The sequence below is a fragment of the Emydura macquarii genome, unplaced genomic scaffold (genome assembly GCF_026122565.2).
Source record: "Emydura macquarii macquarii isolate MOO-44397 ecotype Brisbane River unplaced genomic scaffold, CSIRO-AGI_Emac_v2 contig_719, whole genome shotgun sequence".
Classification (NCBI taxonomy): Eukaryota; Metazoa; Chordata; order Testudines; family Chelidae; genus Emydura; species Emydura macquarii.
The window spans coordinates 15,554,469-15,580,832 of record NW_027130856.1 but is presented as its reverse complement, the minus strand read 5'-3'; the positions used below and the strand labels follow the sequence as shown (position 1 = coordinate 15,580,832).

The 26,364-nt window shown below is 41.5% G+C and overlaps 1 protein-coding gene across 2 annotated transcripts in view; it reads left to right on the top strand.

Annotated features, from left to right (window-relative positions):
* Positions 1-25,269, top strand: part of GALNT11 (polypeptide N-acetylgalactosaminyltransferase 11) — a 75,875-nt gene extending 50,606 nt beyond the window's left edge. The window contains exons 9-12 of one of the 2 annotated variants that reach the window (XM_067542736.1): positions 1,290-1,508; positions 4,798-4,902; positions 22,427-22,564; positions 24,097-25,269. In XM_067542736.1, the coding sequence (XP_067398837.1) occupies positions 1,290-1,508; positions 4,798-4,902; positions 22,427-22,564; positions 24,097-24,228 (594 nt within the window). In that variant the 3' untranslated portion in view covers positions 24,229-25,269. Of the gene's footprint in view, positions 1-1,289; positions 1,509-4,797; positions 4,903-11,672; positions 14,250-22,426; positions 22,565-24,096 lie in introns of those variants that run through there. The other variant, XM_067542737.1, reaches the window with a different exon arrangement.
* The last annotated feature ends 1,095 nt before the right edge of the window (positions 25,270-26,364 follow it).

The following is a 26,364-nucleotide window of genomic DNA, read 5'->3' as shown; positions in this document are numbered from 1 at the left end:
TTCATTTATTGTTAAGAAATAATAATTCAAAATACTATATGATAGAGAAGGAAGAGGGAAATAGTAAAAATTGCATTTTAATTTTTACATTCATGAAGAATTGTAAATTATGTATTGATGCAATATGGGATACAGTTATGTAATACAAAAAAAACAAGATACCATAGTTACGCTCCTAAGGATATGGTGATGACTACACTGAATATCACTCCTTATTAATACTTTTATTAAAAAAGGAACAGATACAATAATACACAGAATTATATATTTGATAGAGAAAAGTCTTACCTTGTTCATTCCTATGACAATGTACAATTGCCCTGAGTTCCATTTCACTGCATACATAATGTCTTGTGCTAGGCTGTATGCGTTGCGGTTCTTTGTACCTGCCACAGAAATTTCAGTGATATACTCACCTTGCGTTCATCTTCATAATCAACAAGTATCTCAGTAATGATGGGTAGATAGTCTTAATTGTGTCATACAAAAGACCAGAAAATTAAAAAGAGCATTAGAACATCATTATCACCAGCGAGTTCCAGCCATCATTTAAAGTGCACATCTACCAGCAAAGTGTCAGGGTTCCATGCTTATTGTAGCCTAAAGAATGCATATGAAATTAGCCTAGTCTACAAATAGTGTCTCTTCTATGTTACCTGCAAACTCAGTCTAGGGCATGAGAATCAATGTGGGAATTTTTCTTCTTGTACATCACCAGTGATAAAGATTCTGCATTATGCCTACTGATATTTGTGTAATCCCATTAGCTCTCATTGCATCGCTGTTGGGGTTGCCCAGGTGTAACTGAGACCATAATTTAGCCTGTAGAATCTGCATTACTAGTGATGAGGCAGGACAAGGAAAGAACCCATCTTGACTCCAGCAGCCCAGGTTAAAGTCCTGGTCCTGCACGCACATGGGGATATGAATAACTTCAATCACATGAATAGTCCTATTGAAGTCAGGGAGATTAACCACATGAATAACATCATTCAGATGCATTTGCAAGAACAAGCCCTAAACTTGCATGTTTGGCAGTTAGAAAATAAATAATTTTTTCACTTATAAACCCCACAAATTTGTTGTGGAAATCCTAGAGGCACAATAAACATTAACTCTAAAATGACATTATGGAATTCCAATTTTCAGAGAACTAGTTCTTTAAGTCAGTGGTTAAATGGAACAAGCATATGGTTTAATGCATTGGATTAATAACTGATTAAAATTGGTACTAAAAGTAATGTAAATAGTTCTGATATAATATTTTCTCCTATTTCTTTTCTATGTAGGAACAATATTTTGCCCTAAGACCTGAACTAAGGGCCAGGAATTATGGAAACATTACTGACCGTGTGGAGTTGAGAAAAAAATTGAACTGCAAATCATTTAAATGGTATTTAGATAATATCTACCCAGAGATGCAAATATCTGGGCCCAATGCCAAAGCTCAGCAACCAGTTTTTATTAACCGAGGGCAAAAACGACCAAAAATACTGCAGCGTGGAAGGGTAAGATACTGTTCAACTTTAGAAAATCCTTAGATCACCCCTTTTTAGGTAGTTTTGAGACTTTGTGAAAGGTACACACAAAATTGAGTACGATAAGTTGTTTTCACAGCAGGTGAGTTGGTGGTATATTGTAATAAAACTTAGTTTTGTCTTGAAAATAATAAATTTTGTATATTTATCCAGAAGTAAATTGGAAAAGGTTTAAGGCTCCTTTACATAAGCCAGGCCCTTTTCAGATGGTATAGTACTGAAGCAATGTCTTTCCTATGTTGTGGGCTTTGCAGTTTTAAAGTCCATATAGGATACTCTCATAGCTGACCATTGGTTCTGAGAATGGATTTGGAGTGAGAAGAACCTTCCATGAGACTTTTGCACTCTGTTTATTATGGATGTACAATAGAATTAGCTTTCCCAAGTCTGTACCTTTTATTCAACAGTTTTCTGCAGAGATGAAAATTCACATCTGAAACTGAAAATGCTTCTTTTGTCCTTTACTCATAGGATGAGGTCAAGTAAGAAATCTTACTTTTAGATGGTCAGAGAAAGTATCTGGTGTATTAATGGAACCGTAGCAATAACCATCACCAAGAAGGAAATGGTGATAGACTTTTAAAATGGTGCATATCCATCTCTTATTAAGTGTACCTTGGTTTATGGGTTTGTATGCAGGAGTCATTGGAGTTGCACCTGCTTTTGCCAGTTCTGAATTTGGCCCCATATAGTTTGTTTTTTTAAACTTCAAAAAAAGCAGGAATGACTCCAGATTCCATAGAACATATGTCAATCTTTTCTGTGTGCAAGAGAGCTGTAGGAGACTCAAGTAATTCTTCTTTTAGATCTGAACAGGTGGGAAACTTCCACTGATAATCATAAACCAATTTAATAAGCCGGCTGGTTAATAAGTAAACATGCCCCCACCCCTGCACCAGGACAACGTAGCATAGCCTGCAATATTTAGCAATACATTTAAAAAAATTGACATAACTGTTGCAATGCAGGGCCCTGATCTCACAGGCTGCTGCATGGTGATCACCTGTGTTCACATGGAGTCACTTTGAGATCACTAGGATTTCACTGTAGAAGGAGCTGCAGCTGAATCCAGCAGTGAAGCAGTTATAGAATATTTCCATATTCAGTTCAGTAGCTGCTTGGGCCTCTATATATTTCAAAATGAAATGTATAGTTTGTTCTAAATGCACCTGATGCACCTAACTAACTTAGACACTTCTCTTGTCACTCTTTTTGTCTTTGGAGGATAACGGCTTTCTGGATACTCCCAGATAAAGGCTTAGCTAAAGGAATTCTGTTGGTTTTGGATGACATTACTAAAGGCTTTTGAACATCTCAAAATAAAGTGAGGGGCCTTCTCCCTAGCCTAGGATTTCCCTCCCTTCAATTTAGAGGATAGTCTTGTGCGTCCTTTGAATGAACAGAGCAGTGTATTGACGAATCTAATTAAAGTCCTGCAGCCTGATTCTTTGGGGTTTGATAAGTGTGCTCAATATTGTGTGGGATGGTTAATCAGCTTTGGCTCTAATTCATTACATAAACTGATTCAAGAGGCCCAGGGAACAGAATAATCAGCCAATATCTCCACTGTGTGTCAGACTCTTAAGGGTTCATAATTAATTACCCCAAATCCCACCTTATTCTCTAAAACTAATTTGGATCAGCGGAGTGAGTGCTTGTTAGCCAACTGAGGAAGTATTATAAAAATTATTTGTGATTATTAACAGCATTCTCAAACATTAGTGGCCCTTGACTGATAACACACGCAAATCATTTTAAAACCATGTAAATTACATAATTTAAGGAGCTACTGGTGAGTATTAACATTCAAAATTGGATCTTCCCTAAAATCTTTGATCGAGAACGTTCCTTAGAATCCTCTCATTTTAAAATAAGTTATCTGTTTCATTTAGATGTGTGTAGTGTGATTCAGCAAAGAGATAGCAGTTATACTCTATTAATTAGTATGCCGTGGGACATAGCATCTTCTTAGGGCATCTGAAGAAGCAAATACTGCTGGGGGTAATGTTCAGAGAAAAATGGAATTTAGTTGATTTTGCTGTCTGATTATTTAGTGTCATGCTAGAGTTGCTATTGCTTTCTGGATTTTATGTACGTGTTAGAAGTGTCTAGAATGTTCATAGCAATGCCTTCTGGTTTTTATAAATCTACAGAATAATACAATATTGATATCCTCCTTGCCCCCACACTAGGAATAGCTTAGTAATAATACAAAAGCTGAGGTAACTGTATCCATTTATCAAAGGCAAAATTAGCTCTGTTTTTAGGATGGCTCACTATCCCAAGGGTGTCAAAGTGAAATCTCTTCTACATTCAGCTCCAAAAGGGAGATCAGTTTTTTTCTGTTGTTAATCATACTGAAGCCAAATAATTCTAGACCAGCATAAAAGCAGTTGAGCATGCTGAGCTACTTCATGGCTTCGCTGACCAAACGACTATCAGCAGAAGTCTGGTGGTGGGCGGGGCCACTCTTGTCAAACCAGGAGAGCAGCTGAGCAACCACTGGGAGCATCATAATTCATCTCCCTAGTAGGCTTTCTTCAGTATGCAGCCATATATTGGGTGTCTGATCCCAGTCTGGCCAAAAAAACAACCCCCGGATTATTCTAGTTCAGGTTACAGTCAATGTATTGAAACTGAGCTGGGAGCATTTCTGAAAGACATGGGAAATTTTTACACTCTAAATTGAATCCCCATTCAATTGAATTGAGTCCTAATTAAATTAACATAATTGAAACCAGGTAGATTTTCAATTCCTGAGAGGATTTTGGAAATCAGGTTGAACAAAGTCACTTGCATTAAATTAATCCAAAAGGGAAGATGGTGGGTGTTGGGGGAGAAAGCATTCTGATGTTTGTAATTGCTGTGAATCCTAGAAAGAAAACCCATTAAATATCTAGGAGTGAAAGCGTATGTGTGAGCTGTGCTGTTCAGAGAGAGGATGGAGTTGGTAGAGAATAACTGAATTACGTAAATAAAAAGGCCAGATTCTGTCATGTGCTCACACTGCTTCCAAATAGCAAGGGGAAAACTTGCCATATCTTGAAAATAAAATTAAATTGTTTTAAAGTGTTTTTATACTAACATATTAATGTAAAAAGCAGAATGTCCTGTATGTGAAAAAGGAAGAAGGCGTTTCTTTGTGAGCATATGATGAGTTTTAGGAAATACAGATATTAGAAAACTTGCCAGATGTTCCTTCTGATAACTTGCCTTTTAATGATGGCATAAATTAAGCTGTTGTCCTTTCCTTTCACAGCTGTATCACCTGCAAACCAACAAATGTTTGGTTGCCCAGGGTCACCCAAGTCAGAAAGGAGGACTAGTAGGAGTTAGGGAGTGTGACTACAATGATCGAAACCAGGTAGGTGATCAGTATTGGCTTGCTGCCATTAATTCAAGTAAGGATTTTCCAGACTTTGCAAATTGCCAGCATGTTCTGTTGAGAAGGAGGCTAGTCCAACACCTAATTTTGATGGAAAGGAGCCAGTTGCAAAGTACTCTTATCTTCAGCCTGCAACTACTGGCCATGTAGATTGCAGATCCCACCATGCCACATTCATGTGTATGTCTACACTTAAAATGCTACAGTGGCACGGCTGTGCAGTTGCAGCTGCAGCCCTTCCATGCAGACACTACCTAGGCCAACAGGAGGGATTCTCCCACCAGTGTAGGTAATCCACCTCCCTGAGAGAGTGATGGAAGAATATTTCCATCGACCTAGTGCTGTCTACACAGGGACTCAGGTCAGCTTAACAGTGCCACTCAGAGGGTGTGGATTTTTGACCGTTGTAGTTAAAGTGACCTAATTTCCTAGTGTAGACCAGGCTGTAGTCTTGTGCAGGCCAGCCTGCTCTGGTCCATCTGGAGCATCAGATGCTGGGAGCTGTTGTCTTAGTGCTTTGCATCTTTGTGTTTAATGTGAGCTGCATATGGCTCATGGGCTCCACCTTGGCTCCCCCTGGTTGAATGGCTGACATTCCTTTGATTCTAAGAGCTGCTACAGACAGTGAGTTGTTAACTGGTTCTTCTCATGGGGACTGATGCTGTGTATGTACCTCTTCTTTGTCTACTGTCCCCCTTGCACTCTGCCTCTCTTAAGTTTGTTTTTAATTAAGACAAGTATTGCCTTTTCTGGGTATCTTGTTTTGTGGCACCATTAGCACGTTGTGACTTGGGGCCTCATAAATCTAGTTCTCTGAAAATCAGGCTGCTTTAAGGAGTTTCAAGGTGATCACCCAAAAATCAAGGCATCCACAATCACTAGTCAGTTTTGAAAACTTGGTGCTATTATTTCTACATTAGCCTAGGAATGTACTGATGCCTTAAGACACTAAGGGGCCTGGTGGGTCTACTGTAGAGGCAGTGTACAACGCTACTTACTGGAGCCAATGGCTTTAAAACCGTGCTAGTAGGTGAGACTTGAGAGATGCCAGAGCTAAGGAGTGATCTGCTGCAGCTTGTATCTTCAGAGAACAAGTGTGACAGGTAAGTAATTTTTTCTTTTTTTCTCAGTAACTCCTGTGTTTCATCAAATAGTTTTAACAAAGCAAGTGTAAGTTCCTTGGGGAAGAAGTTATTATCACCAGCAGCAAAAATAGGCTTTTGTTTTATTCTGGTGTTGGAGTCAAGGTTTTTACTCTGATTTCTTTTTAGGTCTTATAAAAAGCTAGCTGTCTTACTAATTGACTATGCGAATACGGTGCTGAATCAGTTTACACAGAACCGTACAGTGGTTATCTGTGATGCAGAAGTGTGAAGCTGCATTTTAAAATTACTCAATCTGTGAAGTGGAAGTTTTGAAAAACGTGACATTTATGTGGACGTTGATCAGCGATGATAATAAATATCCATACAGTCTGATTGCTGTCTCCCTCTCTTCCTGCTATGATCTTAACATTGAGCTATTAGAATTCCACATTGGTGGGGGAAGACTGTTGCTTCCCCTCCCTAACATAAGCTCTGTTTACATCCCTTCTCCTCAAGTCACCTTATGGTATTCAGGAAGAAAGAGAAGGTGGTTAAGAAATGCAGTCACTTGTAATTGTAACTTTCCCATTTTACCCTTCTCAGGAGGTATAAACATAGCTTTTGAACGCTACCATCTGGCTCCCTTTACAATGCACCTAATTTACCTGAAGCAAACTCAGTAGTGAGTTTTAATAGAAAACTGACCCAACACCAAGTTATCTGTTTCTGAGATACTTTTGTTCTCTACTAACCTGGCATATTTTTAAACAATATAACTTTCTCCCCTTAGGCCTGTTTTGTTTTCCTAATAAATCCTGTAAAAAGGATAAGCGCATCTTTAAAATACTACCGATGCCTATTTTCTATCAGTGATCCTCTTGCTGGTGCATTTCAGATAAATTATACAAGATTTTTCAAATGTGCGCAGGGAGCATTTAATTTTAGTTTGTGTCAGTTTCTAGACTGTCTGAAAATTTTCAGGTAACTTTTTCTACCATCTTTTCTGTGTATGAAGTGCTATCATTATCTCTTCGAATACATGCCAAATACAAATCTACTTATAGCAACACAATAGGCACTTTTGATCAGCAGGTTCCAAAAATTAAAAAGCCGCTTATACCACTAACTATGAAATGTGGTAAAAAATGAGGTTTTGAATTACAATTGCCTCCCTTGAGACTCTTGCTAATGGCAGCCATTTTGCTGGATAAATGATATCACTGGTGACACTGGTAGTATCAGAACCTATGAGCTAGTTTTCAGCATGCTAAGGTTTAACTCAGAAATGCCAACCCTAAAATCAACTTAAATATCAGGAGTCAGCCTGCTAAAATCATGAAATTGGCTTAAAAATAGTGAATTTTTTAAAAGTATGGTTGAGATCTTAGAGACTGTACTTTGTTTTCAAGCGTTTTCTCTGCACACATGAGGGCTAGAAACTTATTTTTGGGAAAAAAAGAATGAAATTCTCACTTTATCCCCTGATTCTAGGATCTGAGGCTTTAAGACCAAATATTATGAGGCTCATGATAGTCAACAGAGTTGGCAGCATTGTTAACTCTTAGTTTTCTCTTTGATAATCACTAGCAAAGAACATTTTAAAAATAGTTTGAGCACTGATGTCCAGTAGTTTGAGCAATTCAGAATAGCAGGGGGAAACTCAATGATTTCCCAAGGCTTGACATGTCACGGCGATGTAGTGATGGGATGCAGTAAGGGGAAGAAAATAGTGCATCCTGGTAAGGAGTCCATGCTCTCAAGCAACCCAGAGCCAGTCAAGGAAATGCATTTCGGCAGAACTGTGCAGTGGCATGTCCCTGCTGCTCCCCAGTCCTATAAATTCCATCACTTAGATGGGGTTAGGCTGGAAAATCTGCATGGATTTGAAAAGGGGGAAAAAAGGGAGGCTCTGGAGTTTAGTTTCAAATTTTGAAAAAGCAAATGTAATTTCAGGCATTTGAGAAGAGTGAGGCCTTTCAAAGGGGAGAATTTACATAAAGCCTTACTGCTGTTCAATGCCTTTTTCCCAGAGGGGAGAAAGAGCTGCTAATGGGGTCTCCCTTTACCTCAAGAGGGGAAGCGTGGCAAAAGGAACAGAACATGCTGGAGGTGAGGCTGATGGAGGAAGAAGAGCTGAGAGTCTTCTGTCAGGTGCTGTTGCTGTTCTACTTATAGTCGGGAAGGCAGGGAGTCCTGAAAGCTCCCCATGCACGTGTCTGCTGTTGTCACTTCAGATTAAAGTGCTTGGTGAGTTCTCACTTTGCTAACCGCAGAAGAGAGGAGGCCCTGGAGTATCAGTGTTCCTTCAAACCAGATAGGAATCTGTGTTTCTCTTGCTTTCGCTCTTATTGTTGTGTCCTCAGGCTACATGTACCAGAAGTGATGGCCCTCTTTAGTGCATATTGCATAATATCTGAAAAGCCAAGTGGGTACATTACCAAAACTTTTCCTGCTTTATCCAGGGACAGATTTGAAATAAAGAGAAATTGGGAACGTAAAGGTAAAAAATCATCAAACAAAAATTCCCTAATTCTGTAAAATCCCAGGTCTTTAACAGAATATATTTGCAGCCTTCAGTGGTTGAACTAGTTTTCACAAAATAAAATCTGTTTACATAGCTGATACTGACCCACAAATGAACTCATTGGGGCAATCAGTCAGAAAGAATTAATGTTCTCAGAAGTTTCTGCCTCATTAAAAAATACGTAACCCTTTGCTGTTAAGGCTTAGTCCATATTTCAAAGGAGAAAATGGGTTGAGAGACTAAGCTGGTGTTTTGCACAGCGTCTGATGGTTAAAGCAGAAACTTGGGTATCATGTGCCTGGGCTCTGTTGCTGATTCCACAGCCTTCAGTAAGTCTCACTCTGGACCTCAGTTTTCCCCATCTGTAAAATGGAGAAAATGATGCTTGGCACCTCATAGGGGGTTTGTGAAGTTTAAAGTTTGGAAATCACATCACAATCTTCTGATGAAAAGCACTACAGAAATACAAAGCACTACTCTTTAATCACTATCTTTAGCTGACTAATATAAGAACAAGACAAAACCCAGAAATAGCAATGTGTGAATATGCTGAAACTGTATGCTGCTGTCAGCCTCTTCATTATTGGTCTCATCACATCCTCCTTTGTCATGTCTAAAATATAGAAGATGAGGTCTCTAGGGCAGGAGTCACTGTGGTCTCTTTCTCTCCTGAGAAGCACCCAGCATGCTTCTGGTCACTATAGAACAGAGAACTATTATTAATTAATTTGCCAAGACATGCACTGAAGTTATTGTCATCACAATCAATGCAGTTTTTCCGGGATAGCTCTAGGTAGGTATCAGACTCTTGCGGGAAACTCACTGAGCCTTGACTCTTAAAACCTGTTTCTCTTCTTGTATATACTATCTTATTGCCCTTATTTTCTAATGAAGTAGTTTTATTTAAAACTTTACTTTTGGGATTTCTGTTGTTGTAACCCTCCTTCCTGTTTTCTGACTGTCTGGCACCGTTTCCTTATTGGACTAATTTAGGCCTCAAGCCTGTAAAGTACTTAACTATAAGCATTACAGTCAATAGGAGTACTCAGTTGCTTGAAGTTAATCATGTGCTTTTGTGCTTTGTTTGATTGGGGTCTTAGACTGTAAACTCTTTGGGGCTGGGAACATGTATACTTCAGTAAAATGCCAGCAAACTCTTATGGTGCTGTATAAATAAGTAAACATACATATTTTATTGGGTTAAGCTCTCAAACAATTTTATAAAATGCCATATTTACTACAGCTGTGCTATCCTGCTGTAAGATTGTGTTGCTGAGATAGGGAAAACAGTACAGTTTTCTTAAATAATACCTGTGTCGAGAACTGCAGTTTTCACTATTTTTACAGTCAGAACCTTTAATTGGGTATTTATGAAGCCTCCTCCTAAAAGGACTTTCTCCCTGAGACAAAACATCAGCAAAGCAATCGCTGAAGAATACTAGATGCACATTTACACTTTGACACGCCAGACAAACCTGAAATGGACATTTTTTGATTTAATCATGATCTCAAGATGCTGTTGTCCAGGAAACACTGACTTTCCGAGGGAAAAAGTGGGCATAAAGTATTGTGGGTCTGGTGGCTCTTTCAAGGAGGGCTATTCCTATAAGGAGATGCTGTCAAAATCCCCTAAGAACAGAACTACTGAATCATAGAATTGTAGACTGGAAGAGACCTCAAGAGGTGTTTGTCTAACCTGCTCTTAAAAATCTCCAATGATGGAGATTCCACAATCTCCTAGGGAATTTATTCTGGCGCTTAACTACCCTGACTGTTAGTAAATTTTTCCTAATGTCCAGCCTAAACTGCCCTTGCTGCAATTTAGGCCCATTGCTTTTTGTCCTATGCTCAGAGGTTAGGAAGGACAATTTTTCTCCCGCCTCCTTGTAATAACCTTTTATGTACTTGGAAACTGCTATCATGTCCCATCTCAGTCTTCTCTTCTCCAGACTAAACAAACCCAATTTTTTTCAATCTTCCCTCATAGGTCATATTTTCTAGACCTTTAATCACTTTTATTGCTCTTCTCCATACTTTCTCCAGTTTGACCACATCTTTCCTGAAATGTGGCGCCCAGGGCTTAATCAGCGCAGAATAGAGGGGAAGAATAACTTCTTGTGTCTTGTTTACAACACTCCTGCTAATACATCCCAGAATGATGTTTACTTTTTTGCAAGTGTTACACGTTGACTCATAGTTAACTGGTGATCTGCTATGACCATCAGATTCCTTTCCGTAGTACTCCTTCATAGGGAGTCCCATTTTGTATGTGTGCAACTGATTGTTCCCTCTTAAATGGAGCACTTTAGTATTTGTCCTCATTGAATTTCATCTTATTTACTTGAGACCATTTCTCCAGTTTGTCCAGAACATTTTGAATTTTAATCCTATCCTCCAAAGCACTTGCAACCCTTCCCAGCTTGGTATTGTCCGCAACTTTTATAAGTGTACTCTCTATGCCATGGTCTGAAATCATTGATGTATTGAACAGATTCCGTATTCCAGAACTGATTCCTGTGGGATCCCACTCAATATGCCCTTCCAGCTTGACTGTGAACCACTGAGAGTTACTCTCTGGGAACAGTTTTCCAACCAGTTATGCACCCACCTTATAGTAGGTCCATCTGGAATGTATTTCCCTAGTTTCTTTATGGGAAGGTCATGCAAGACCATATCAAAAACCTTACTAAAGTCAAGCTATACCACATCTATCACTTTCCACCTATCCACAAGGTTTGTTACCCTGTCAAAGAAAGCTGTCAGGTTGGTTTGACATGCTTTATTCTTGACAAATCCGTGCTGACTGTTACTTATCACTTCATTGTCTTCTAGGTGTTTGCAAATTGATTGCTTAATTATTTGCTCTGTTATCTTTATGGGTACTGAAGTTAAACTGACTGGTTTGTAATTCCCTGGGTTGTCCTTATTGCCCCTTTTATAGATGGGCACTATATTTCCACTTTTCCAGTCCTCTGGAATCTCTCCCATCTTCCATGACTTTTCAAAGATAATCACTAATGGCTCAGATATCTCCTCAGTCAGCTCCTTGAATATTCTAGGATGCAGTTCGATAGGCCCTTGTGACTTGAAGACATCTAACTTGTCTAAGTAATTTTTAACTTGTTCTTTTGCTATTTTAGCTTCTGATCCTACCTGAGGAGGAGGGGACGGAAGGAAAGGCTGAAGACTGAGAGGATAGATAATATCATTATCAGGCAGCTACCAGTGAGGGATTTTTTAAATGATCTTTTCCTCACCTGTTAAACCAGATTTTTTTTGTAAACACTGGAAAATTTCTGCGTCTGTTGTAACACAGTTAATGATAGTAAGTCTCTTCCACATAATGGGCTGCTTTTCCAATGGTGACTGTCCTAAACTAAAGATTCCTCTAGATGTCACTTACTGGTTTCTAAAATTGGCGTGAAGTTTTTCAGTGGTTCTTTCCGTGGTTGGTATGAGTTGATCAATGGGTATGGCTTCATGAAAAGGCATGCTATCGCTTTGAATTACTGCCCTACGTTGGCTTTAGCAGTATATGCTATGAAGGAGTAAGAAAACACTGTAACAAACAACTATTTTTTCTTGTTGTAGTGAAGATGGTTTGACAAAGTACTTGCTTAATGGGAAAGGCAAAGTTTTAGATTCTTGTAGTTTGGGCGGCAAGCTGTATAGCAATGGAAGTCTTCATATCAACACACAACTCCAAAACCCCAAATAGCAAAATGCTGCTTACAAGCAGAAAAGTACAAATCAGTGACTCTCAGACTCTAAGGTCAGAAGGGACCAATATGATCATCTAGTCTGATCTCTTGCACAAAGCAGGCCACAGAACCTCACCCATCCACTCCTGTAAGAGACCCCTAACCTATGACTGAGTTTTTAAAGTCCTCAAATCATGGTTTAAAGACTCTCTAAAGTATAGAGAATCCACCAGCAAGTGGATCCACCAGCCCTATGCTACACACCTTTACACTTTAATAGACTTGGAGTCATGATACCTTAACTCTCCTTGAGTCATCTGTCAGAATCGGTCTTGATTTTGATTGTAGTTTAGGCCATCATTGTCCATTTACAATCATGCATGAACATATCAGGAGTATTTTTCACCTCTTTAATGAAAGGAACTAGTTCATGAGCAAGGCTCAGCATCTTTCTACCAGGACAGGACAGTGGGGAATGTGCTTTTCCTGCGAGGGAGGGAGAGAATGCTCAGTATTCAGATTTTAGAGATGGAAAACAAAATCGGAAAAGTCCAGGATAGTTTAGTGAATTACAGTAAGCCCTGAAAAATTCCAAAATCTAGCCTACAATTATTTAAAACTCTCTACAAGAAAATGACATGACATGGGAACCCTGCATCTATCTGAATTCTGTGCCCATCTGCACCAACCTAAACAGCATGTAACAAAATTAATGAAACCTTCTTAAAAATAAGCCACCTGAAGGCTGGATTACCACCTGCTTACAATCTAGGAAATAGCGAGAGTAAAGGTGCTGACAGTGACATGAAACTTCAGCCCTTTTCTACAGTCTCTTCCTGAGCAGGCCCTGATTTACCAAAGTCATCTTCAAGGGAGACAGTAAGAATTTCTGTGAAGAAAGAAAACAGTCCTACAGCATTCAGCAAATAAGACAAGCCATTAAAAACAAGTTCAATGGGGTGGGAGGAATTCTGAGAATACGAGCAATTAATTAAAGTTTAATTGCAGCCCAACTATTTTCTTTGATTTCATCCAAAATCGTCACCTGATTTGCCTGCGTTTATTATGGATACATAAAATACCCTCAGCATGGTGGAGAATGGAGCATGTGAATGATTTGCTATCACAACATAGAGCTTGGGCTGCTGATGTGCTGAATCTGTCATGCCAACTCCTTGTACTCTCTTGTCTGCCTGTGTTCAGCTGTTGCCTCTTGTCCAATGCTTAGATTGTAAGCCCTTGGGGGCAGGAACTGTCTTTTTGTTTTGTGTCTGTACAGCACCTAGCACAATGGGGTCCTGTGGCAATGTAAATAATCTCTAGAGAGCAGCAATTGTAATATTGTAAACAACATGCCCTTTTCCAACGAGAGTTGGGATGGAGCTTCACTCTTAAATGTTCCAGTGGTATCTCTCTAAAGCAGAGGTACAGTCCAATAATAGAAGTGAAGAGAAGGCAAAGTCAAGCTGCCTTGTGCAGTAAAAGTTGGAGTGGAGGGGTAGACCTAGCCTGGATACCTTGCTTGAGCATGAATCCAAACACTAGTTGTTCAAGAATTTGAGCAGAGAATTCCCCACTCTGCTTTGTCCATCTCCTCCCAGAAGCTAGCTGCCATAGAAGATTTGTTTCCTATGCAGTGCTCCTCAATGTAACCTATTAGTGAATAGCCCTGCTGAGCTGCAACAATGAGAGTTACAATCACTCAGCCAGTGCTCATGGGTTAACCTCAGTGTTCAGAGTTATTAGTTATGTGCAAAACCTTAATACAATAAGAGCAACGCTGGGGGCTTTTCATTCCCATCATTTGAACCCTGGTTGGTTGCCAATTTGCAGGTCACTATTGCTGTTCTAGCCTGAGAATGAAGAACATACTGTTTCTATTTACGTTCAGACTAATGAATTTCAGCTGATTTGCAGAGGCTCTAGTTAGAGAAGTGATGCCTTGTATATTAATCATTTTAGCATATTTTTTTCATCCTCCCCTCCCCCCCATCCTGTCTTAGTTTTTGCTCAAATTGCTGCTCCTCTCAACTCTTTTATCTGTTTGACATTTTTCGTTTTTGTCACCATTTAATAAAATACAGCCTCTGCTGCTGTTTTTCCATTCTCTCCTCATTTTTAATCTTGCCTTCCTTTCATGCTTCTGCCAGGATCTATACTAAAAATGTTAGAGAGCTGGGCCTATAAGGTCTTAGGACCTTTTTCCTGCAGATTGCAGTGGGAGTCTCTGAAATATGATGATATGCAGATTATCATACTGACTATCTATTACTCATGCTCTCCAAGTGAGACAATAGCCGGAGTTGCATCACATTCAGGGAGGCTAGAAAAAATAAAGACAGAATTAATTTAATTTGCCTGGCTTTAGTGCAGTGAATTTGATATTTTATACAGGGAGAGTGTAAAACTCATGCAGATTCACAGGAGACTCACACTCATGGCATGGTGTAGTTGTGGTGCTATGAGCTGGGTGAAGTCAAACCAATTTGAGCAGAAAGAACCCAACCTAAGAGCTTAGAACATGGAGGGGCTTGTTTCGTTTTGATATGATTACTGGTGTAAATTAGGAGTAATGGAGTAAATGTACACACTGGTGTAAATTAGGAGTAAATGTGTACCCCTGTTAACTGAGATCAGCATCAGGACGATGACCTTTACCATCTGTATGTTTTATTTAAAGTCTGAAAGGTTCAAACATCAGTAAAAATTTCACAGACATCATGTGAGAGCTACACTTTCCAACCATATATTTGGAATAAGAAATTTTATTCTAAACTGCACTTTGATTTCGAAAGACTCTCAACATTAGCATTTCTGTTATTTGCTCTTTCCCAGTTTTCGTTTACTTTTCTCCTCTTCTTTAAAAATTGCATCTGAGGGGTGAAGTTCTCTTAATGCAGCTTTAAGTTTTTATCATTCTAGCAGTCAGATGGGAATCTGGCTTTCCTAAATGGCTCTACTGGTGCCTGCTACCTTAACATCAATGGTGGCAATTCTGGACTCATCAATTTGACAAGGTTAATGACAGAAAGCGAAACAGGATGTTGAGGTGCAAGCAATTAATGTACAGGTGGTTAACAGAGCAGAACCCTGCCAAGATCAAAGCATCATCAGACCCCATTGTCATAAAATAATGATAGTTTAATAATGTAAACATATTCCCTTGAGATGTCTCTTTCATGCTTTTTCTCCTATTCAAAACCACAGTGGAAAAAATACTTTCTCGCCTTCATGACTGTTGTGTCACTGCTCCCTAGTTGCAGGAGTTGCATGAAATACTGGGTCTATGTGCACATAGACCATGGAGCCAGTGTGTGGGATCCTAAGCTATAACAGCACCACAGGCGTGATTTAAACAATCTGTGTCTTTCATAGGATCACTAACTTCATATCGCTAGCAAAAAAAGAATTTTGTAGTTTTGCTTTCAGGAGACTCTCCAGCAAAAGCAGGTGCCCTTAGAACTATCAGGGAAAGAGCTGAAATACTCATGGTGGAAGACTCTGGCCCAGATTCTCAAAGGTATTTAGGTGCCTAGCTGAGGGGAGTTAGGTGCTTAAATCCTTTTGATGTTCTGATCCAAAGTCTTCACTTATGAAGTCTTCACCTCCTTCCCAGCACTGGGAGCAGCTGAGTTTCCAGAAGGCTCAGGCTCCACCTTGGAGCTTACGTTGGTGCCTCATGAGGGGGGGGAAAAGGAAGCACAGACCGAGAGAGAGAGAGAGAGGGCATCAGTATTCCATAGCGGGTACGATGCCTGATATTGTCAGAGCCCAAAGGTACCCAGGGCAGTTGGTAAGCTGAGTTGCTGGATTCTTTGTGGGGACAGCATGGGTGGAGCTAGCATCCTTCTCAGAGCCTTGCCTTATGGACTTTTCGGCCCTGTGAAGGGAGCTTTCTGCAGAACAGATAGTCTCCTACAAGCTCTGGTTAGTCCCTGATTGGATATGATGTATTTGACAAGTAATCTTAAACGGATCCCAAGGTGAACCGCAGCAGGGCAGAGACAGCAAAAACGGGCGGCAGCACACGATGACCAAAGAGGGGCTTGTGATGAAGGTGCTGAACTGGGATCCAGCAGATCTGGGTTCATTTCCTGTCTTTGCATGGATTCCCTGTAGGGCATTGGGCAAGACTTTAGGATGGGCTCTAGGAAGGGAGATAGGTGCCTAGAAAAGTCACAGGAACTGTGCTCCACGATGCCTGAGTTTAGGAACCCAGGCTCTGCTGGAATGGATGGGGAGAGAGGTGCCTGATCTTACAAAGCCCAGCTTGCTAAAAGGGGAGCTGCCTAAACTGGCCCATGGGGGATCCTGACAAGATGGGTGTGAGCTAATTCTCCCTCTTCCCCCTCAAAAGTGCCTAAACCTGGGCTGCAAGGAGGCCCTTCTCTCTGCTAATGATTCACAAACAGAGGAAAGCTGGGTGTTTGGCTGCATTAATTGTGGGTGGGATCCACAATAAAAGGCGGAGCAGGGAGCTCCCTTATAATCTTTAGGCTCGTGGAACGAGTACTCAGCCGGAATAGGGGAGAAGGGATTTGAAGAGGGAGCTGTCACCTTTCAGTGTGTTCCCTAACCATGAGGCTGAACAATCAGTCTAACTTTTTCCTGGGCCTAATTATTGCTGAATTAAAGTCAAATCAGTCAACAGGAGAGCCTGAGAGCAAGCCATACCACAATATCTATAGCGTAGGGGACTTAGATGCCTAAGTATCAATCTTTCTGTGCCCTAGATCCCATTAATGACACTTCCCTTGTCCTATCCATTTAAAGGATCTTCCCTGTGTGCAGGTATAGTGCCTAGCACACTGGGTAAAGGATCTTAGTTGCAGACCCCGCCAACTGGTTGTGTGTTCTATAATTAGATTTCACCAAGCCAGAAACAAATGTGAACTCCTACAACAGGCTTACCATGATGTCACAGAGAGCCCTGTTAGCCTCTCCAGTCTATCTTGCCAGCCAGACAAACTGGACTTAGTGATAAATGGTCACTTACACCAACATCATTCAGGTTGTTTCCAGTCCCATGAGATCAGTCATGTATCCCAGATAAATTGGTACTGCAAATCTTACACCAAAAACAACCCCTGTAGCTAATCCTGCAGTAAACTATCTAAAGATTTATTGAGAGTTATTTTTACAAAGCAAGCAAACATACACACAAATGAATTATCTAAATCCTACGAATGAAAGTTGTAGTGCTCTGTCAATTCAAAGTGTCTGTCAGGGCAGACCTAGACGGCAGCCCCTGGGGTTTTCCGGCTTCAGTTTAGAGGCTTTGGCCCTTTGGAGTTCAAACAGCCAAAAAGATGGAAACATTTTCCTATGGCATTGTTTTCTTTCCTTCATTCAACTTCCAAGTCCACAGGATGAGCTTGCTTGCACATAGCGTGTCCCAGGTGTGAGGGGGCCATTAACCAATCCTTTGTATTGCAATGTTCCTTGATGGCCCAGCTGATTTTTATAAGCTTGGAATACAGACATTACAAGTGAGATTAATGAATGCAGCAATTTACAGGCATTTCATAGATTCTAAACACATTCTTATAAGACTAATACCTATTTTGAGCACAACTAACATATGACCGGGGGGGGGGGGTGTGTGTGTGTGTGAGAACTGGTCGTGGCTTCAGCTATGAGTTTAAGTCAGTCGTAGCGTATGCCTGGAGCCTGGGCAAAAGGAGGCATCTGGCTGGCCAGTGTCACACCACATCACTTAGAAATTTGGAAACCCAGATCGCATATTTTTAAAAGTTTTGCGCTAGCTCAAACAGGAATTAATTCAGCAAAGTCCTGTAGTCTGTGTTATACAAGAGCTCAGACTAGATGAGCAGAGTGGCCTCTTCTGGCTTTGAATCGTATAGGGCTGTCACACATACCCCTTCAGCCTTCCCACGAATGGTGGAGTCTGAATAATGGGCCCATTGCAGGGCAGAACCAACAGCCAGACAAATTAAAAGTTTAAGTTAATCGCTAACCAACCACTCACAGAGCGGACGCAGGAAAGCCCCATCTCACAACAAACTTGAGCACACATGAATGGGCTGTGCTGCCATTGCTTTTAGAGCTGTCATATAAAAGAATAAGTAGCTATGCTCAGTACTAGTGAGCCTGGGTAGTGGAATGAAATGCACTACCAGTCGGAAACAGCGGGAACTGAATCATTATGCTGTGTTAAAAGGGACGCAAGCCAGAGCAGCACGAGAGAGAACATGTTAGCCATATTGAAATATCACCACTTGGACGTGGGGGTGGGCAGGGAGTGAACTACGCCTCATACCGTGGCTTCGAAAGGGTGACACTGGGGGAATCCCTACACGCATTACTTTTCTATACCACCTGAAACAAGAAAAGTAGTTGAAGCTATGCAACATCTGATTAGTCGAGGTGAAAGTCAGGGGAGGCATGGTGGTCTTGTGGTTAATGCAGTGGTCTGGAATTAAGGAGCGCAGCATTCAATTTCCTGTGTTGCTGGAGATTGTGAGACCTCATGTACATCTTTTACTCTCTCTCTCTGCCTCATGTTCCCAGCTGTAAAACGGACGTGATAAGTCTCCCACCTTCGTCGACTGAAGGCAGGGACTGATGCTTCTGCAGCACCTAGCACAATAGCGTCCTAAGTCTTGGGTGGGGTTTCTAGGGACTGCAGTGATACTTACAAACTGCAGTATTCTGTAGGATTGAAACAAACTGCTTGTGCCATTCCCCCAGCGTACACTCTGGACTGTGGCATTTCTGTGCACACTTAAATCGCTAGCTCAGCCTAGCTCGCACACTATTCTGCTAGTGAAAAGCAGCCCCTCCAGGCTTCGCCTTCACACAGCCATTAGTATGTGAAGGCACAAAGTTACAGAAATGCTGTCCCAGCCACTCATGAACTGTATACAAGGAGACATCTGCAGATCCCCCAGCCCTAACCTTGCACCCCAGAAATGTTTCTTATCCCGCTTGAGCTCTCCTTGAACAGTGCAAGCTCATATGTCCGTCATTTTATCAAAGGAAATGAATGTGCAGCAGGCCTTGTTAACCTGCGCAGCGATTCCCCAAACACGTCAGTCAAAGCTCACTGGTTTAGCTAAAACAACTTTAGAGAACGATAGATTTTATGTGATTAAAAGTGAGACTTGGTTACAAAAAGAAATAAGATGAGACAAATTGCAATCTCATGCCTAAACTTTACCAAGCTAAGTAAACTTTGAAGCAAGCTACTGTCTCACCCCTCTGGATGTTGCAGGCAGTTCACAGTTCTTAGTATGTAGGTTAGATTCTCTTCCCAGCCTGGCACCAATCTCCCCAGCTCAAAGGCTTTCAAGCAATCTTGTTTCAGTAGCGATGGGGGAGGAGGGAGGTGATGAAGAAGCCATTATCTCTTATTTTATACCCTCCACCACCTCTTTAGGAACACCCCCCCCCCAAACATACATTGGAGTACAGACAAAGCAGTCTCCTGTCTACATGAGATGCAAAGCGGCTCTCAGGTGAATCGTACATTTCTTGCTCGCACCTTTTGTGTACATGACAATTGGGATGACATGAAAGGCCTTTGTTATGTCTGAAGAGCCGGTCTGTGGGTGTTTCTCCCACACACAACATTTCAGTAACAAACATATAGCAAAAAAAAATCTCAGCACTCCATAACAATGTTGCTACACACATTTTACAGGACAGTCATACTTAGCAGTTTATGACATTTCAGATGATAGCTCACAAGATATACTTTGTACAAAACATCACTCATAACAGTGGTGAATCTGTGGGTACAGTGTGTTCAGGGCCCCCACATTGGGGGGGGGGGGAGGGTACACTTTACAGGGGCACAGAGGCCCTGGAGGGGGGGGGGGGGCAGCTCAGGCTGCAACCCCCAGTACCATGAGGAAAAAAATGTTCTTAGCTCATGAAATTGTATGTATGGGATGAGGGATTGTGGATGTGTTTGGGGGGGGGGGGGGACTGTGTTACTGGGCCCGAAAAAATTATGCTTGAGTGTGTTATAATGGTCTTCCCCTGTTTCTCAGGCAACATCTAGCCTGAAGCAGGACTAGCAATAGCATTTGCTCTCGCTGGTAGGGAAAGTTTAGTAGGGCCCCAAAGAGTCCCTGATAATGTCAGCCCTAAATCTGTTAGCATGCAGGAGTCTCAGCACATCTGGGCCACAGAAATCCTGAAAGAGTAACATCTCTTTGCCATCAGAGACAATTTCCTGCCTTTGCTGAACGGCTGCCAGCACCTCAGCCGACTAACAGAACCAAAAGATGAGTGTTCCTGTGTGGCTGTCCACGGTCACGCGATTGGTGACCCCACTCAGATTTTATACTGCTTTATTTGGTTCCCCACCCCTGGACTTCCATGGGACTGCACCCAGTCAGAGTTAAGCATGTGTTTAAGTGCTTGGCTGGATCAGGGCCCTAGTCAGTCTCAGCAAATAAAATGGTCCTTCTGCCTTAAGTGCTGAGACAGTACTAATGGGGCATCTTTCCCAGCCTTCCACCTTGTATTCTAGACTCGTGTAACTTCAGAAGCCTCCAACTGTCCCTTCAGGGCTGATAGATCTTCCTTCACTAAGAAAATTTAGGTTTTTGCTTTTTTGTTTTCTGAATCAGTGACCTGTTGGGTCAAAGAGCCTGGAGAGGCTATAAGCTTACTACCTTGTTCGTCCCCGATGTCTTGAAGTTAAATAGAAATCTGCATGGAGATCTCAAAGGGCAAAGGCAGATTCTCAGTCAGGGGTTTCTGCCATATTATCTGAGCCCAGCTGCCTCTCTGATTTCGCACAGGCTGAGAGGACCAGAATTTGGCATCTCGAGGGGAGGATATTTAATTTAAAAAATGCTAGATTACAGCAGGCTCAGAGAAACCATCTACACAGGGCCCATGATCATAGGGGCAGACTTTTAGGAAGGGGTTAAATAGTGAAAGCTGAGAGGGAGCTGGAGTCAGAAGATGAGATGAGCAGGGGGACAGAACAGGAGCTAGGGTGTTACATTTGTAAAAGAAAAAACCAGCAGGATCTTATTCAGGGGGACAAGGCAATACGCCGCATTTATTGTGAATACAGAAGTTTCAAAAAGCAATTGCCCATGCCCACACCCACCCACAAATGGAATATAATTACCAGCCTATGAGTTGCTCGAACCAGCTTACTGGCCAGGTGGGCTGAATACAAGGAAGAAGCCAGGCTCTGTCTGTCGCGAATCTGATGCTCCTAGATGTTTGCAGAACCAAAGTCCTCATCTTTTCACCCCATCTTTATAGTAGGCAGTTCCCATTTGAGTCTATGGGTCTTGCTGTGTCAGGCTGCATCCGCATCCCAGTGTGATTATCAATCATCCACAGCGTTTCAAGCATGACATCTGTTCGTTATCTCCTCATTCGTTTCGCACTTTGTCTTGTTCCTGTCCTTGGGGTGGACTCCTCTGGACCTGGTGTTATCTTGATCCGCGTTCTTCGGCCATCTGGATCGTAAAAGTTGTTATAACGAAGTCTTGCTTTACTTCCTTTTGTTATCAGGGAGACTTAGAGTTGCTGACTTTCCACTTCATTATCACACACACACCATTCATTCCTCAGTCATGCTAACTAACTTCTACTTCAAAGAAAAACAAACTCAAAACCAAAAATTACAACTTCCAATTAAAACTACATTCCAACTAAATGATATATGTACTTTCAGAAAAAGAGGGGAGTAAAAATTATTACAATCCTAAATATGCCAAGGTGGAATCAGCCATCAATGTGGATTATTCCATTGACATAGAATAACAAAGCACATTCACAGTAAATGTTCTTAGATATGGGCCGGGCAGTTGCTTGTGTAACAAAAGGCCTCAAAATGTTTCTAAACAGCAAACTGAACTGAGAGATATTACAGGCAAAATGCAAACAGAACTACGAGATGTTATAAGCAGAATGTTCCCAAACACATGTAAACATAATTATAGCAATGGAGTCCCAGGATGTTAGGATGTTACAATTACTGCTTCCTCCTGAATACTGGTAACAAGGCAAAATAGTTGCTCTTGGCCTACAAGGGGAGGAAAGTTGAAATTAACAGTGAAGAGCCAGGAAGTGTCTTTGAAAATTCAGATCTCCCCTGCTTTACAGCTAGCCAGAGGATTTAAGCCATTCAAGGACTCTGAATTCCCCGCCGATCCTATGCACTTCATGCCAAACATTTTTTCGGTCTCCTTTTCCAGATATGGATTTATAATGAAGACCATGAGCTGATTTTAAATAATCTCCTCTGCTTGGATGTGTCAGAAACTCGCTCCTCAGACCCACCTCGTCTCATGAAATGCCACGGATCTGGAGGGTCACAGCAGTGGACATTTGGGGTGAGTGATTTGTGTGGGGAGAACTCAGACCCATGCCTGTGTTTAAGATGCAGAGCTGCCCTTAAAAGTGACTGTGAAAATGGCATCATGGGAGCCGAGGGATGTTTTTTCTATATCAAATGTGCTTAATTTAATAGGGTAAGTTGCACAGTTGCAAGTCACAATTTAAGTTGGGTGCAGCATATCCTAGAGAATCACAGCGGTGCAGTGACTCTGCTCAGATGTAGATAAGGGTTCACAATCTGGACTCTGAATCAAGTTAAGTTCTTTTCCTTTTCATACATCATCCGCTGTAATAAAGGTTTGGCAGGTCAAATTAGATTTGTTCCCATCAATGAGGCTGCACCGATGTAACTTGATTTAGAAAATAATTCTGTGATGCACAGGGAAGGCTAGTATCCAGGTCACACTGTCTCAGCTGTGTTGGCTCTGCAGGACTCAGAGGAGTAAGAAACAGTAGATACATTGTGTCCATGACATAAGCAGGTCTCACCCTACACACACATATGGAGCAGATCTGAGGAGTAAAGTGCTATTTTTACAGTCACTTCTCATTGTAGAAGTGCACTTTCAATCAGGCAAACTAAAATTGTCACCTGTGCTTGTTTCTCATGTTGCTTTTAAATGATCGACTTCACAAAGCAGCTGTTGAGCCGACTTTCACATCTGTATCAAGACTGGCTGCTCCTCGGTGTTAATGCAAAGGCTTCCCCACTGCCTAGCCTGGATGCTGTGCCAGTAGTAAATTGTCACTTTTTAATGTAAACATTAAAACAATGGCAGTAGAGCACCAGCCAAATGCCCCATTACCCAGGGAAGCAGGTAAACTCCCGTGTGGATGGATTGATAATGGTGTGCATGGGGCCTTCTTTGAGAAGGAAAGAGAGCCTCCGGGTGACCAGCTCTAGCCGGAGCTGCCCCTAGGTCTTCCCAGACAAGGGTCAGCCTGGGCCTTGGAAGATGAAGTGAAAAGCGTATTTCATGCAACAGCTTGCAGCTAACTAGCTTTGAGACTTGACCCCTTGTGATGGGATCTACCACCTGAACATTAACACCCGTGCTGGTGTATGCACACAGAATCCCCACTGAGGTCAATGGGAGGTGTGCATGGGTATCTGAGTGGAGTGCCAAATTTGGGTATTCTTTAATGCTATGTAACTATGTAAGGGTACATCACCAAGGAGGGGTGGGACCCAGTTCTGTGTATTATCCAACACGTTTAAAAACCATAGTAAAAACCTAACCAGGTCCCTGTAACTGAGCTAAAATCTTCCGTCCAGGGTTTAAACCCAGTTATTGGGACAAACTCTACACTACAACTTTTAACTAACTGCGTCAGGGGACAGGCGCATTGTCTTGGCTATAGGCTGGGTCAAAGTGAAGACCATCTGAAATGTGCCTTGGCTTAGAATGGCCCCACTCGCTTTGGCATCACTCACGTTCAGTTTAAGGCCAATTCTTTTGTATGTTTCTTTGTATTTTCTCTTTTATTTTGTGCATCTATACAAATAAATTTTGTATTTTCTCTCCAGAAAAATAATAGGCTCTACCAGGTCTCTGTGGGGCAGTGCATGAAGGTTGTTGATCCACTTAGCCCTAAAGGATATGTGACCATGGCTATTTGTGATGGCTCCCTTCCTCAGCAATGGCATCTGGAAAGCTGAATTGGTGAAAAAATGGCACAGAGGCAATTAGCAAAAATCTGTCTCCTCTTCAGCCATTGGTTTCTAAGGGCATCTCTACACTGTGGGCTTTGCAGCAATCAATGAAGCAGGATTGATTGAGTGGGTCGTGAAGACCCATTTAATCGATGGGAGATAGGCTCTCCAGTCGATGCCAGTAGTTCACCTCCTCAAAAGGAGTATGACTACGTCAATGGGAGGGCGTCTCCCATCGATGCAGCACTGTGAAGATGCTGCCTACGTGAACGTAAGTAAGTCGACGGGAGAGCTTGCATATCTCCTGTTGACCGCCGCCGCCAGTGTAGACCAGCCCTAGGTGATCCTGGAGGGCATGAAAGTAGCCTTAGCTGCTATCCCTGACATAGACTATTTTAAGGATTATATTATTTAAATATTCTGCTGTGACCACCTGTGTGTTTGGGAAAGTTTGGAAGGAAATGATTGGATTATTCAAATGCAGCAATAGCGGCAGCAGCCCAGCTGCAACACATAGACACACGTAGAAGTGCAATTTATCAACATTTCCTTGGATTATCCTGGATTATTGAATTGTTATTGTTTAAATAAGAGGAAATAATTAGAACAATGTAATTTGAATTGTAATATTTTAACTCAGTGGACCTTTTTAAATGACAAAAGACAGAAAGGAAGGAAGTTCCCCTTCCTGAGTGTTTCATTGGGAGCATCATGTTAATTTACATTTTTAGTCTATTTTAATGGCTGAATTATTTTAGCTCATCTGGAAAATATTTTAATTTCCTCTCGTCTTTCTGAATATTGTCATTTGTAATATTTAATTTTAGTTTGGTTAATTTACAATTTTAGCACATTTCACACAGTTAAATTCTCAGCTGTTATTTGTCATACAGTATTTAAAACAAAGTTACTATTACAAAATTTATTTTGATGACTCATGACAGTATCTGCATTTAAAATAAAGTATTCATGTTTTTTATTAATTATTATTGCTGCTTGGTCTGTTGTCTTTGGATTCAAAAGTACAGAATGGAAGAGGCCACTGCAAACCAATGTCTCAATAAACTGAAGTTCTGATAATTCAGATACATTTGTTACAAGTATATTTAAGCACTTTTTTTTGGTCAAGATGCTTATAAAGACAGTTTAGTGTCTGTACAGTTTGATCTTTTGCCTCAGTGACTGGTGTGGAGTTATACATCTAAAATTTAAGATTATGAAGATGGGAAAAAAGTTGCATTCTTCGAGTGGCATGCCTACGGCATGTCGGTATGGGGTGCCCCTCTGCGCTGCTGATCGGCAATTTTTGTCAGCAGTGTCTGTGAGTCCTCTACTGTACCCTGTGAAGCCTAAGCAGGAGTGATGTTTGATAGCAGACTAGCACTTCGCTGGCAGGTTAGCGAATGATGCCTGTATAAAAACTTGGCAATATCTTGGTATCCCCTGAAATGATTTGGGAAAGTTTCTCCCTCCTGATCCATTTTCCCAACTCTTGTCCATTACTAGTAACCAAATTACATATGAAAAAAAATCAGGCTCTTTCCCCTCTCTCCTCCTTCTGCGGTCGGCTGCTCTCATTCATTCCTGCTCCCCTCAGTCACACCCCCTTTTTTCTCACTCACCCCCATACCATAATTCTTGGGCCTCTCTCTTCAGCTCCTCCCTTTGCCCACTTCTCTTCCACAAGCCACTCTATGTACCCCTCACCTCTACTGGCACCAGTTGGCTGGTTGATGAATGGGGCGAAAGTCAATGCTTGGGTGATGCCCGGTACCAGCAGCTCCCACTGAAGTTAAAGGAGTTCCAAGTGCTCAGCATCTTTTAGGAACTGGCCCTAACTTTGCAATTCACAAAATCCCACGGAGCTGCGCAGCATGTGATCCCTACATAGGTCTCAGACTTATCTGCATCAGGAACCTTGGCTGGAAAAATCAGTGCTTCAAGCGTCCTATACTGAAACGGTTAAAAGGAAAAAAGTCACATCTTTGCCTCCCCAGGTGTTCATCCTCTTTAAACCCTTGCCTGTTCTGGGCTTAGTCAGTACTTGGGCGGTTAGTGACTGTTAGGATGTTGATTTTAGCCATGTAGAGAGGAATCCGTTTTTCTCTTTCCATGACTCTCATTTTTTCTCTTGTCTTGAGG